We start from the raw sequence: 15037 nt of genomic DNA on the forward strand, positions 1-15037 counted from the left end.
TATATATATTCCCTTCCTTCTTTCTTTCTTTTCTCCTTTCCCTCATTCCAGTTGTTCTTTCCTTTTGAGCAGTTTCTGAGGAAATATATCTTGCACTTTAATTTTTTGGTGGTGGTGGTACTAGAGATTGAACCCAAGACCACATTCCCAGCCTTTTAATATTTTTTATTTTATTTTTATTTTGAGACAGGGTCTCACTAAGTGACTAAGTTCTTTAAGTTGGGTTCAGACTTACATTTCACAGGCCTCACCCTCTCAGAGTCAGGATTACAGGCATGTGCCACCATGTCTGGCTTTGCACTTGTTTCAAATTGCATTTCTCTAATCACTGGAATGACTGTACATCCCTGCTGATGTTTCTTTGCCATGTGCATCTCAGGAAACCAGGTTCTGCAGAGCCCCTGGCCAGGGTGCCCCAACTGCTCGTGCGGCTTTCCACTAAGGAGGCTCCACAGTGAGCTTCCCTATGGGAGGTAAGTGATATTTATTTTTTTAATGTAAAGCTGCTGCAGAAGCAGTCATAGCAGCCCCCAGGGAACTGCAGCTCATGTTGGAAGAAAGAAAAAAGCTTCCTTGTGACAGCAGACTCTCTCTGTTCTGCAACTGTTCATCGTCATCACGTGTCTGTAATGATGCAAGTTCAGCCAGCCTGCCGTGTCCACGCGCAGGGCTGGTGCCTGCATCTGCATGGCCCTGCGGCTGTGCGAGGTGGCCAGTGGGAGCAGTCCTGGGCTTGGTGCCAGCAGACCCAAGTTCAAACCCTGGTTCTCCCTGGGAAGAGCATGCATGAGCCACGCCAGCCCTTTCTCTGCTCATCCTCTTTGCCATCTTGTAGCTTCGGACCTGCCTACTCCTCCAAGCTCATTGCCTACTTGGTTTCTGTGGCACTGTTTTTATGACTCTTTTCCCAGATCTGTGACCACTCTTCCCCTCCCGCCTTTGCAGGGTCCTCATCTGGAGGTCTGCCAGTTCCCTCCATGGATTCTAGAGGTCTCTAGAGGGCCCAGGCATGTGCCCTCTGCAGAGCTGCAGCCCACAATCTCTGCTGCTTTTGGAGCAGGTCACTGGTGTTCTGTGCCTAGGAATATGCACAGGGTCCTCATCTGAATGTGTTTGTACATCAAGCCTCCTCTTCCCATGTGCATAGCTTAGAAATGGTGTGGACTAGTTGCTTAGGCCAAAGACCTAGAGAACCAGCTGAGAGTCCTCCTTATTTGTTGCCGTAATTCTTTGATGATTCCCCACTGTCAGTTGAATAAAATTCAGGCTCTTCAGATTTACCCCACCTTTTATTTTCCTGGTTTTCCTCTCTGGAGTTCCTTACAGTATCCTACATTCAAGTCAAATTGGGCTGCTTACAATTAGTCAAATTATCACATGCTTTCTGGTCTCTGCACTGAGAGCATGGTTTCTCAGCCTTGGTGTTTGTAATGTTTTGAGTTGGATAGTTCTTTGTTGTGGGGACTGTATTGTGTATTACTAAGATGTTTAGAAAACATCTTTTGCTTCTAACCAGTAGCATCACTCCTTCCTCAAGTTACTGCAATGAAAAATTCTGCCAGACATGCCCAAATTTGTATCCAGGGGACAAAAATCACCCCCTGGTGAAAACAACTGCTCTGGAGTCATATTGCTTTGTTTGCATGAAAACTTATCTCCCATATTTTCCTATCCCCATTGTAACATAGTGATCAATTTGGGAAAGCAAATTACAGAAAAGTATATGTGCTATGAGCACAAATGCATGAGGACTGGAAAGGAATGTGCAGAAATGGGTGTATTAATATAAGTTTTGCTTCCTTGAGCTACTCTTCTATGGGGTTGAAAATGTGACCATTTTATACTCAACAGTATCTGGCTTTCACCTGCACTGTTATTGCAAGATTCTGGCTCTAGAAATTTCATGGCAGACAAGCTGCCCCTCCCATGGAATCTGCTTTTGGGTCTTGGAAACCTTTCAGGCTGAGTGAAACCCGTGAGTGAGCTACCTACCATGCACCGATGTCCTGTCCTGTGGAATTCAGACATGTCTGGGGATGTCTGAATCCCAGGGTTAAGTCTGAGCCATTCTGCTACAGTGGGAAGTGGGATTATGAATAACTTACCAATGTTGAATTTTCATAAATGTGTTTATTATTCTTTTTGTTAATGCTTGGTTAAACTTCAGATCTTTCCTCCTAAACTTCTGAGCTCCAGCTGGCCTGTCCACTCTCCAGATGACGGAATGTGGGCTCTCATTCTTGCTCAAGAACCTACACTTTGCCTTCTGATGGGACCTTTCACGGGGCTGCTCTGGAATGTAGTACTTATGTACTTTTCCTTTCCCCTCTTTTGTGCACACTCCTCAAAGACAGAGTGTGTAGGCCCCCTGTGGGTACTGTCACTGCTTGATGAGGCCCTAACTGTGTGATCTTACTCCTTGAATACTTGACATTCATTATGTGCCAGGAACTGATGACAGAGAGCAACTGATAGAACATGAAGTCTTCCCATAAAGACCCAGAACAACAGGATCCCGGATCTTCTCTGCCACCATTTCACAGGGACCCTGACCAGCTCTCCAACTTCTCCATCTCATAGAGTCCTATCCATGCAATGGGAGAAATAGTCCCCACCCTGGGAATCTGGTGAGACTTTGTACTTAAGTGCACTGAGCCTTGGACAAACGTCACCAGTTTTTAGAAGGCAAATTTCAGTAAGCTATTCATTTTAGACCAGGAAATAGTGCTGTGGTTTTTCAGTAAAATTCCCCAGTGGTCTCCTGCCTTCAGATGCCTTTCACTGAAAGAGTTCATGTTCAGGAAAAACTCAGCAGGCTGGGGTGAAGGTTGAAACCCAATTCCAATCACTCCTGACCTGTATCCCCCACACTGGGTCCTCAGATGTTTTCCTGTAAGTCTCAAGGAACTTCTAGAAGCATGGAGCAACTTATAGCCGTGGCTGAAAACCAAGGCCTTCAGTGTAGGATGTGAGGTTTCTGGGAAGATTTTCTTTCTAATAGAAGCCCATTGCTCAAGCATTGGCAAGTTTAGGGGCAAGAAGCTTGCTCCTTCAGGAGCCCACTTGGGAGCTGTGCGATTGGGACTTAGAGATTATAGTTGAGGCTCATTTGGAAAAGAAAGGCTGTTTCCTCTCCCGGGCTTGTTCATTTTGGAAGACTGGGGTACAGAATGTGGTGACCACGTTGAAGAGAGGAAGGAGACTGGTACAGCTGGACAATGTCTTGCTCATCCCAAATTATGAGACTAGGGATGAATGGATTTGTCAGAACACAAGATAGCCACTATGTCAGCGGATTTTAGAAAAACGTAGTCATTTGGGAAGGAAATCTTTCTAATAGGTGTCCCACCTCCTCCAGCTCCTTAACAGTGGTGCATGGACTGACCTTTGGCCTCATCCATATTTCAGCTTTCTCGATTATTACTTGAACCCTGGACTTTTTACTCTATTACTTGTACCCTGAAAAATACCCCAGTTTTGAGCCCCTCCTGCTCTTTTCTCTGCATGTTTACCTCCTGTGCATCTTAAAGTCTGTATTCTCCTAAAAGCACTCTGCTTGGCATCTGGTACACTAAGAAGCATGCCAGGCGAGTGTCTCTGAATGAGCGGCAGGACCATAAGACCTCTGCCATTTTAAAGTTCCATCCAGTTAGTCAAGTACCATCGTTGTTGTTGGGTTTTTTCAAATTGTAATGTAAAGTAGAAGGAAAGTTCATTGTCTTACTCACTTTGCAAGACTTTCATTGCCTGCTTACTTTGTGCCGCACACAATGTCAGGCATAAGAGGAAAAAATGAAATTTGTTCCTTCCCTCAAGGAGCATACAATCTAAAATTAAGGTGCATGCAGTAGACACAATGGAATATGACATGTGCTCTGCTGGGGCACTGAGGCAGGAAGAACTTTAGGGGTTTCTATTCCTGAGCCTGAAACACAGAATAAGTAGCATAAGGAATAGGTAATGCGTACGTTAAACAAAGTGATTTGATGGGACAGGTATATGATGAACATGCCCTACATGCCACAGAGCTTAGAAGTGTGGCAGTCCCTTCTACTTAGTGACCCAAGACAAAGGTGTTTTTAAAATTCTCTCTGATTGCCACATTCTTCTCTCTTTTAGCACTGTCCCTGGTTGTACCTGTATATCTGCCTCTTGCCATTCTTCCTTGTCATCCGACCCGCTGCTTCTAACCTACTGATTTCTAGGAAATGGGTTAAGTGGATTTGTAGAATCAGGATCCTTTCTTTATAGCAGTGTGTTTCCACCCTGGCTGGCTACACATTTCAGGCCCCTGGGAAATTCATTGAGTCCCCATCCTTGTGTTGATGCTCAGCAAGTCTGATTTAATCAGTCAAGGTGCAGTTTGGACTCGCTAGCTGAAACTAGCATGCTTCCCAAGATTAGGATTGCTTATCTTACAAGCAATGCTAGATCCATAAATTTGCATCAGGTTTGGAGGGTGACCTAGTCTCACCTGTGGAATTAAGTACACAGGCTTGGTGACAGCTCTTCCCTAAGCACAAAATTCATTTTTAAATCTCTGGGGTGTGAAGACACAGTCCTGGCCTCTCCACTAGTTGTAGCAGCCAGTGTACGGGTCTAATGATAAAGCTTCCCAGGGCCCAGAAATGGCCCTACTCATGCTTCAAGATGTCTTAATACTTCACAAGCAGTTATGAATAGTGGCTGAGCTCATTCCTAATCAGGTGCTTAAAATCTCAGCTAATAAATATTGGTGCTAACAAAGGGCTCAATATTTCATCATAATGGCCAAGTGATCAGAATTCAAGATCCTATTAACTAGAAGATTTAAGACTTATGACTTGAAAACTGAACATGAGCTATGCATACACACAGCAAAGTTAAATGTAACCTGACATCCATAATATATATCTAGTTAGGCAAAGTTACAATGTAGTGACAGACAGCCTGCCACCTTCTAATTTCTGAGACATCTTTCCTCAAAGTTCAGCCTAGTCTAGCTTTGGCGACATCCAGCTGTCTGTGACTTGAGCGTGGCAGCTGCCTGGTGCTATCTGACACACTTATATAAGATTTTTCAGCAAGCAGGAATACACTGAGCACCTATCATAGACGAACGGGGTGTGGACAAGCACAGACATTTTCCTTGAGGCATTCACTGACCGGTGTGAGACAGATGAGAAGTAAAGGTACTGAAAGCTTGCACAGAGCAGCAATCAAAGGCTGAAGAAGTAGAAGAAACAGGAAATATTTTAGAGGTTCTGCTCGCTGGGCCTGAAACCCAGGGTAGTTAGCATGCTGTCACCCAGGAGTAGGTTATTCAAAGTCTAAACAAAGCAATTTGATGCAACAAGTATCTAAGCAATGTCAACTTTGGGAGTAGCTCTGTAAGGAAGGTAGAGAGAGGATATCTATGGTGTGTGACTTCAAAGACATCACAGCTTGATGAGGCGGGGAAGACAAGTGCTAGGGTTTTTCTAACAGGAAAGAATGTCAGTCATACTAATCATGGCAATTGCCCTTTTGTGAGTGGTCAGTGTGGTCCTGGCAAAGCCTTTGTCATACACACATGTCATGTCTGTGCGATCAGTGCACTTGTCACTTTAGTTTTGCAAAAGCAGAGCCTGCGAAAGGCCAAGCAATGTGTCCAGGATAATGCTACCCTTAAGGCCCAAATCCAGACCTGTCTTTTGCACAGCTTGAGCCCTCAACTGTCCTGAATCCTAGGAAGAGGCAGAAAGGAGATTTTCTGGGGGGTTGGAAGTGGGAGACACATTTCCAGACAGAGGTTAGGTTGGAGGAGAGTAGTTTTTTGAACCTCAGAAAGCGTTAGGAGGAGAGGAGGGAGGTGAAACAGAGGCACAAGAAGGACAGCAAGTGAGGATGTACGGCCAAGTGGACTGCCTGAGTGGGGACAGCGGGATGTGAGTCCCACTGGAGACTTCCATGCGACTGCATAGACTGTGGCTCAGAGTTATTCCCTCTGAATGTGAGAGAGCTGGGGATATTTATTGTCTGACATTAGTTAAGGGCCACTTCTAAGGGAATTAAATATCATAACCTGGCTTGCCTGTGCACTGGCCTGGCATGTCACCCACAGCTGGTAAAAAAAACCATCCATGGGGAGTCTCTGAACTCAGTAAATAGCCTCAGACTCAGGTGGGTCTCAGAATCTGTGGCCCACGGTCCTTGGAGGGGATGGAGAGATAGCAGTGCAAGTCCCCCAGCCAGGCTGGAGACACACAAGCTTGAGCTTGGAAGGCCATGCCATTAACTCCTTTTCAGAATTACAAGTCCCTGGGCTCCAAGGAAGTGAGTCAGAGCCTAGTGGAGGGAACTTCTTACCCACAAAGGAACAAGGGCACTTTGCAGACCTTCCCTTGGTGACTAGAACAGTGGATGTCCTAGCAATTTTTGATCACCAAACTCTGAGTTTGTTAGTAGGAGGGTTTGGTGTAGAAAGTTTGCCCATGACTTTTTCAAGTCATACTGGATTTCAGGGACATCAACTGGGATTTGAGTTTCAGCTTTTCCACATTGTAGCTTTGTGATTTTGGAGAGTTGTTTAATTTCCTGAATCTTAGGTTTCTTGTTTATGAAAAGGGACTATCAACCAGGCTGGCCCCTCCAGGTTCCTGTTGACGGGTCAGCCTGCAGCACTCAGCTCACCCAGCGCAGATCTGGGGTGATTTTCAGGGAACATGGAGCAAATGACCCATTGTGGGAGCTCTGCCTTAGTCTTGAGTAAAGCTGCTGGCTGGAGGCCACTTAAAGTTGGGCTTGGACTCCTGCTATGGTCTTTTCCAGGGTTGGAGCCAGAGTGGTGGGTAGGAGCCCAGGCCATGGGGCCAGCACCCTGGATCGAGTCCTGGCTGTGGCTGTATCACCCCAGGCAAACAAACCACTGACCATTTGAAGCCTCATCTCCCTCACTTGTACAATGGATTAAACCAGATTGTACATGTGTAGTGCTTTGCAGTGTGGGTTGCATAGCAAGGACTCAATGTCAGCCTCCTGTTATCACTCTTTGTCCTGATAGGGATCCTGCTCAGTGGAACCAGGAGGGAGTGCTGGGCACTTTGTGAGCCACTCTGAAGTCCTGACATCATGGAAACAGATGCTCTTTGCCTGTCTCTGTCTGTAATTGTTAAGCTTTGTTCCCTTCCACAATTAGACATATTGTGTTCAAAAGAGACATTGTCTCACACTAATGAATAAATTAATAGCCTCCCTTGCCAGATGCAAGAGTTTCTATCTGCCTCTTGAAATAATTATGACATCTCTGGGAGGGAAGGAAGCTGCAGGGGCCACATGGAACTAAATAATTCATACCTGATATACCTGAGCCGCACCCTTGGCTGAGAGGTGGGAGCCTGTGGTCATGGCATAGTGGATTGGCTTTAAGGTCACTCAAGGGGACACATGAAGTTGGTGCTCATGATATGGCCCCTAACCAGTTATTCAGGAAAAAATGGAACTCTGACTCTAACATCATAGAGGTCGAGTGAGGGCTAAAGGAGGTAGAGAAAGGAAAAGGAATGCATGCCTTTCAAACATAGGCCCAAGCTTGCAATTCACAGGTGTGTTCTGGCAAGTCTGGAGCAGGCAGAGGATGCCAGACAAGCTCAGGCCCCAAACTGGGAGGTCGGTCATTACTGGTGAGCAGGTGGACACTGCGCACTAGCTTCTTCTCTCTGTGCAGGAAGCTCTCTAGAAAGTCAACCGTGCTGCCTTGGGCTAAGTCTTCCCTGGTTTGGTGTCGGTCTCTAGGCTGAACATTAGCAGGGCCACTTCTCGCTCTGGTTGTGGGGCAAACCATATAAGTCAATACTGTATATGTGAGAAACCCCACCAAGGCCTGTTTCCTTTATCCCTAATGCATCTCCCAGCTGGCTGATGCTGGGGCCAGGCTGTTAGACCCATTAGCCAGCACAGGGTCCCACTCCCACATGCTGGGAAGCTCCGCCCTGTTAGCATTTGATGAGACCTGACACTTTCTCACTTTCCCTGTGGGAGGTCAGCAGCCAACCAAGGAAGTAGAACTTCTTAGGAGAAAGATGTTTCCAAAAACTTGAGAAGAGTATCAGAACCTTTTAACAAACATGGATTTCATATTTGTTCTCTTGTTTTCATAATAGTTGTGACCTACTTTGAAATGAATATTTTTTTATACAAACCTATCAGCTCACACAGCAGAAGGCAGTAAGTTTTCTTCCCCTAGAATTAACATTTTAATTTTAGAGGTAGAGTAAAAGAAAAACACTGGGACCAAAGTATCCAGCATTTCAAGAGAAGCCCCTCATCCCTGGCTTGGCCAATTTGTAGGAACTGGCCTGCCCAGAGGGATTAGAAGTCTAAACAAAGCCAACCACTAGCTTCCAAATTGATTTTCAAACCAAAATTGGAACAGCTCTCCCAATGCTCCCAGGATTTGGGGCTATTAATACTGAAGAATAATAAGAAGGAAAAAGTGAGTGTGCAAGAGGTGATTTATGACCAAAAGGAAGTTGCAAGCTTGGAAACTTGTATGTAACCCAATCACAGGCCCGTCTGGAGATGTGCCAGGGAAGAGATGGAGAATGTAAAGGGAGAGGGTTTCGGAGGGATAGGAAAACCTATGAAAGGTAATGTGGGCTTTGGGCCTGCAATGAGCAGGCGAGGAGCTGACCATATTGAACTTCTCATAACCGCAGCAGGTTTCTGTGCAGCTGTCGTCTGCGCCTAAGACACCCCGCCAGCCTTTCCTTTTATTTATTTCTTGCCGTTATTCCATCGCTGAGCAGGTTAAATGGCAGGAAGAGAGTCTCCCACCAGAGTGTGAGATTGTGGCCACTGTAGCCCAAACCCATGGTCTCATCCCAGGTGTCAAGTTCGAAGGTGTCGAGGTCGCAGCTCCAGCTGCTAATCGGTAAGACCAGCCGCGGCCAAGTTGGAGCAGAGGAACATAGAAAAGTGAGGCTGGGCAGTCAGATCCTGGCCAGGTGTTTCAGGAATGGACACCTGACCTTACCTTTTTTAAAAATTGTTTTTGCAAAAATTATTTATAATTATTCACAGATTTATTGAGATAGAATTGATATGCAGGAGGTCACACACATTTAGAATGTATAATCTGATGAGTTTTGAGACATGTATTTGCCAGTGAAAACACAGTTACAGTCAAGACAATGAACATACCCATCACCCCTAAACGTTTCCTAGGCCCTTGTAAATCCATTCCTCCCTTCTTCCCTACCTGCAGACAAACGATGATCTGGTTTCTGTCACTATAGATTTATTTGCATTTTCTACAATTTTTAATAAGTAACATCATTCAGTATATATCTTTCTGGCTCTGTTGTGGCCTGGAAACCCTACTGGTCTGGCTTCTTTCAGCATAACTATTTTGACATTCCTTCGTCTGGTCGCATATACCAATAGTTATTCCTTTTAGAGTAGTATTCCATTGTATCATTATCCACAGTATGTTTATTCATTTACCTGTTGATGGGCATTTAGGTCATTTCCAAACTGGGGCTGTTACAGATAAAGCTACAATGAACATTTGTGCATAAATCTGTGTGGAAATGAATTCTTTTTGTTTTTTTTTTTGATGAAATTGTTGTCTTATAGGTATTTGTTGTCTTGTAGATCTTTCTCTGGTTTTCTAGAAACTGCCAACCTGTTGTACACATGACTGTACCGTATGGTATGATGTGCACGGGAGTTCTAGTTACTCCACATACCCATAAACGTTTGATATGGATACTTTAACTTTAGCCATTCTGGTAGAAGTATAGTGAGATCTCAGTGTGATTTTAATTGGTATTTCACTATTAACTAATATCTAATAACTAATGTACAGTAACTGAATATCATGTTATATGCTTAATATTTATATATCTCCTTTATGAATCTGCTTAAATCTCATTTTTAAAGCTGGATTATTTGTCTTCTTATTACTGAGTTATCAGAGTTTTAAGATATATTCTATATATAAATCTTTTGTCGTATGTTTTACAATTTTTTTGAGTTTGTGACTTGCCTTTTTTTATTTCCGTAAGAATGTCTATAGTTAGCACATATTTTAAATTTTGATGGAGTCCAATATATTGGTTTTTAAAAAGTGATTTATAGTTTTTATATCATATTTAAGAATTATTTTCTAGTCCAGAGACATTTTGATTTTTTCTGAGGTTTTCTCCCTCGAGTTTCATGGTTTTACCCTTACCTTTGGGCCTATTTTGTATTTCAAGCTAAACTGTTTATATTGTGTAAAGTAAGGATAAATTTTTTTTTTAATATATGGCTAGTTATTGTTAGACAGTTTGTGACAAAGTTATCTTTCCTCTGTTGAATTGCTTTGGCATTTTGATCAAAAAATCTACTGACCACATATGCAGAGGTCTGTATTTGACTTTCTTTGATGTTTCATTTTTTCTATGCATCTTTTTTTTTTTTTTGCAAATGACAGTCTTGTTTACTATAACCTTATAATATTCCTTCCAGCATCATTCTTTTTCAAAATTGTTTTGTCTAGTATAGATCTTTTGTATGTCCATACATATTTGACTTGCCAATTTCTACCCAGAAAGTTCTGTTAACATTTGGACTGGGATTAAAATTAATTTATAGACAAAATTTGGTTAACTTTAGGTCGTAGTTTTCAAGTATTTTCTCTTGCCCATTTCCTTTCTCCCACAGTGTCTGATTCCTTTACTTTTTTCTCTCTTTCCTTGTTTGTGTCATTTTTAATGGTTCCTATTGCTATATCTTAAAGTTTACTAATCTTTTCTGCCATGTCTAATTGTCTGTTAACCTTAACAAATGTATTTGCATTTCAGATTTTGCATTTTTTAAATTTAAAAGTTCATTCAGGATCCTTTATGTATCTTATATGTACATTTCCTTAACAGCCTATGCTTTCTTCCGCCTTCTGGAATGCAGAGCATATAGTTATAAGGAGGCTGTAAATGTTCTTGTGTCCTGATTCTGTCACCTGTATTGTTTCTAGGTCTCTTTTCTTTTGATTGATTTTTCTTTCCATAATGTGTATAATTCTCTGGCTTATTTGCAAACCTGCTGATTTTGTTTGTATTGGATGCCAAACACTGGCATATAATGGTTTACCTTGTATGCAGGAGACTTTTGTATTTCTTTAAATATTCTTGAGGTTTGTTCTAGGATCCACTGAAGTTACTTGGAAATAGTTTGCTCTTTTTGTGACTTCCTTTTAGGTTTTTTAAATTGGGACCAGAACAGCTTATCTAGGGCTAATTTTCCCCACTGTAGAGGCAATGCCCTCTGAATATGCTCCCTGATGCCCTATATATAAAAAGGGTTTCCACTCTGGCTAGAAAGAACAGGAACTAGCCTTGGATCTATAGGACCACTGATGATAGCTCCTTTCTAGTGGATTCTTCCTGGCCTTGGATGGTTTCTTCATGTGTAAGTGATGAGCTGCTATAGATCAGACTCGAGATTCTATAGGTCTCTGGGGCTCTCTGTGTAACTTGGTCCTTTTCTTGCAGATTTCTGCTCTTTGATTCTCTGCCTGGTGAATTCCAGCTTCCTTGACCTCCCCACTCTTTTTTTTTGAGACAGAATCTTGTTACATAGTTGGTCTTGAACTCACTAGGTAGCCCAGGCTGGCCTTGAAGTCTTGGTGATCCTCCTATTTCATCCTTCTGACTGCTGGGATTATAGGCATGCCCCCCCATGCCAGGCAGCTCATATTTTTTAACCCAAGGAAACTGTTTGGCTCTGTTTGGATTCTTCCTTTCTCTCTCTGTTTGGATTCTTTCTGCTGTGGCCTGGAAACTACTGGAATGACCTAAGTTACTAAGTATGGCTCACTTCATGAGTTTCCTTTCTCTTAGAGATCACTGTCCTGTGCTGCCTATAGTTCAGTGTTGGAATTCCTTCATATACTTTATCTTTTTTTTGTTGTTTCTCAGTGTAAGTCTGGTTTCTGTTACTCTGCCATCCCTAGCCTCACTCATGGTCAAGGTAATTTCTTGGTATTTCTCAACCTGGCCAGGGATGAGGCAAGGTAGGTATGAGTGTGTATGAGTGTTTCTGTATGTATACATACATGTGTGATAAATATATGTGTGTGCATACCTACACATGAGCGTATGCATATTCCTTTTCTTGGGAAATATAAAGAGACTCATTTTATCTGTACAGTGCTTTGGCTATGTGCAGGGCATTCTTACCAGGTGTATCCCAATCACAATCCTTTGAAGGAAAAAGAAAAGAAAAGTGCTGGGAAGAGCTTGCATTTGTCAGTTCTGGAGAGACAAACAATAAGTCCATTTGAAAAAAATCCAGGTCCCCAAAATGGGTGTTGCTCTCTAAAGAGGAAAAGCAGGTAGAAATCCAATTAGGGAGGCAGTGTCCAGATAATACCTTACACTGCTACAGTCAGTACTTTACACATGTATATTAAAATGTAATTTTATCTTGATCTCACTGGGAGCTACCACACATCTATTTTGTTAATGTAATCGTTACTGGTCATCATTTAACAATTGACTTCTGAGAAGTCATTTTATGATCGACAGAGAGAAGGCAGAAGGGATTCTGGTCACTAGGTGGCTGTGGTTGTTTCTAAGAACTGAAGTCCCGCTGGAGAAGTCCCTGCGGGCTGGATCAGGTAGACCCTGTACTACTACATGGCTTCCCTTTGTGGCATCAGTCTCAATCCTGCCCAGGCCTGGTCATGCCTCCAGACTACACCCATCACTGCCAGCAGAATGGAAATGGAGAAAGTATCAGGTGTTTTAATCAGTACCGGCCAAGGAATGGAGTGGAAGGAGGACAGGATGCAGAAAGGTCTGGGAATGAGCAGAGAGCTAGTAAATGGAGAAGAGTGAAGCCCCATAAAGGCTTTTTATGGTGTGGCCTGGACCAAACTTGTTGGCATCACATGTTCATTGGTCCCCCAGGACCTGCAGGAGCTGGGAGGTGCCTCCACTCCCAACTTTGGCTGCTGCCAACTGGCATTCTTGCTGACTGAGCAGTTCTTGAGAAATTCTCTACTTGGAATGTTTCAGTTCTATGTTCAAAAATGAGGTGAGGAGAAAATTTCCAAAAGCAAAGGCTTGGCAGATCATGGAAGTAGCAGTTCTGATTTGGAGGGAGCATCAGAAAGAGCACCCTCCCCAAAGTATGTGCTGAGGAGCTGGGTGGTCAGCAGCACCAAGTCAGAGTGAGGCCAGGATTCTATCCTCTTCACAGAAATGGGCCCAATGGGTGCAGCAGCCCCGTCATCATCAGACTGCGCAAGGCCCGAGGACAAACGCTACCTTGTATTTTCTGGTCTTCTGTAATGGGAATGTGGTTTTCATGAAAGGTTTTCACTGAGGTTTTGCTGTGATGCCTGGACTTTGGCAACAGCATCATGGGCCATCTCAGGCAGGGAAGCCTGGCAGGAATACTCCTCTTCACAAGCTGACTTGGATCCAGAATGTCCCTGTAGGTCAGGAAATGGATGAGAATTAACATTCTCTGCTTTGTCAGCAGCCAGGTGGTGACCATGAACTCTAGTTTCAGTGCCGTGACCTTGGACGTCAGCCTGGCAGACACACATGCTGAGTGCTGGTGATGTCTAATGGCTGTGAAGAGACTGGATAGGTTGTCTTCAACATTCCCCTTTGCTTTTTAAAGGGATAGCAACTTTCTTTATTATTTTACATAGGCGCTATATGGTCATGATACAAATTTCAAAAACACAAAAAGGTAAAACTGTGAAGTCTTCCTTCTTTTTCTGGACCCTCAACTATCCAGTTCTCTTCCCCAGAGTTCATCAACATTCTAAATGTTTGCATGTCTTTTCAGCAGTATTTTCTGCATAGCTGACAAATATGCATATGTGTAATCTTTTTATTTCTACTACTGCCTTCTCCGTTCTTTCCTCCACAAGTGAGGATAACAGCAGGTTCTAGGGACTCTGATTCCAAGACACACATTTGCAGGGCATGACTTTTGCTGGAGAGAGCCCTTGAGAACTGAGATCAATATCTGGAAGAGAGAGAGAAAAGCAGGACTGCACAGATGAAGGAATTAAACTCTACTGTGATCTCCGCTGAGGCCTCAGTTGGCCCTGTAGTGCAATCTGGAGCTGGCACGGCCCTTCAGAGTTGTCCCACTTTGAGGTGAGGTGAGCAGATCTTTGGTTAGACATTAGCTGCAGGTATTTTTGTGAGTTTGCTCTCTTCAGCCAGGGGTAAACCCTAGACAGGAACTCAACCATCAGTCACCAACTGGGATATCTGGTAGACCAAGTACAGCATCCACTCCAGCAGTGTATGAAGCATATAGTTCTATACATAGCTTTTTTTTTACTTTATAGTACATCTTGAAGGTTGTTTTGCATCAGTGTATAAATTTTCTTGTTTCAATTTAATGACTAAAGTATTCCATTATGTGAGTACAGCATAATTTACAAATTTCTCATTGATAGAACATTAGTTCATTATCAGTCTTGTGCAATTACACCCAATTCTGCAGTATAAAATTCTCTCTTCACATATGTACAAGTAGCTAAGTATTAAAGAATATGTGAACTCTTAATTCTGAGAAATATTGTCCAGTGCTATTCATTGTGGCTGTGGTAGTTCATATTCCCACCAGCAGTGTATGATCTTGTCTGTCTCCCTAATCCATATCAGCCCTGCATTATCAAACCTTTTTTATTTTTCCCAATTGGCAAGGTTCAAATTAAATCTTGTAGTGGTTTCAGTTTACATTTCTTTTTCATGAGTAAGATTAAATATCTTTTTGTTATGTTTAAAGCAATTTGAATCTCCTTTTCTGCAAACTTTTATTACAGCCCTTGTCCAATTTTCTTTAGTTTTTGGCCATTCTCTTGTTAACTTGTAGAAACTCTATATATATTATGAAAATGAGACTTTTGTAATGTGGACAAATTCAGTCTGTAGTCAGCTTACACAAGAAGAAAAAACTGCATATCGAAGGACCTTTTTAAGAGTAGATTCTGTGACATTTCTGGTTCTTACACATGACCTGTGTTCTTCCATTAACCTTGGACTCCACATGCTGGGGTTGAAGC

The 15037-nt window shown here is 42.9% G+C and overlaps 1 protein-coding gene across 1 annotated transcript in view; it reads left to right on the forward strand.

Annotated features, from left to right (window-relative positions):
• The window catches only part of Slc25a48 (solute carrier family 25, member 48), a 164815-nt gene that overhangs the window by 41164 nt on the left and 108614 nt on the right, over positions 1 to 15037 (forward strand). Inside the window, exon 4 of the mRNA XM_013506729.1 lies at positions 380 to 473. Within this exon, the coding sequence (XP_013362183.1) occupies positions 467 to 473 (7 nt within the window). The 5' untranslated portion in view covers positions 380 to 466. The remainder of the gene's footprint in view (positions 1 to 379; positions 474 to 15037) is intronic.

The sequence above is a fragment of the Chinchilla lanigera genome, unplaced genomic scaffold (assembly GCF_000276665.1).
Source record: "Chinchilla lanigera isolate Chin_1 unplaced genomic scaffold, ChiLan1.0 scaffold00007, whole genome shotgun sequence".
Lineage (NCBI taxonomy): Eukaryota > Metazoa > Chordata > Mammalia > Rodentia > Chinchillidae > Chinchilla > Chinchilla lanigera.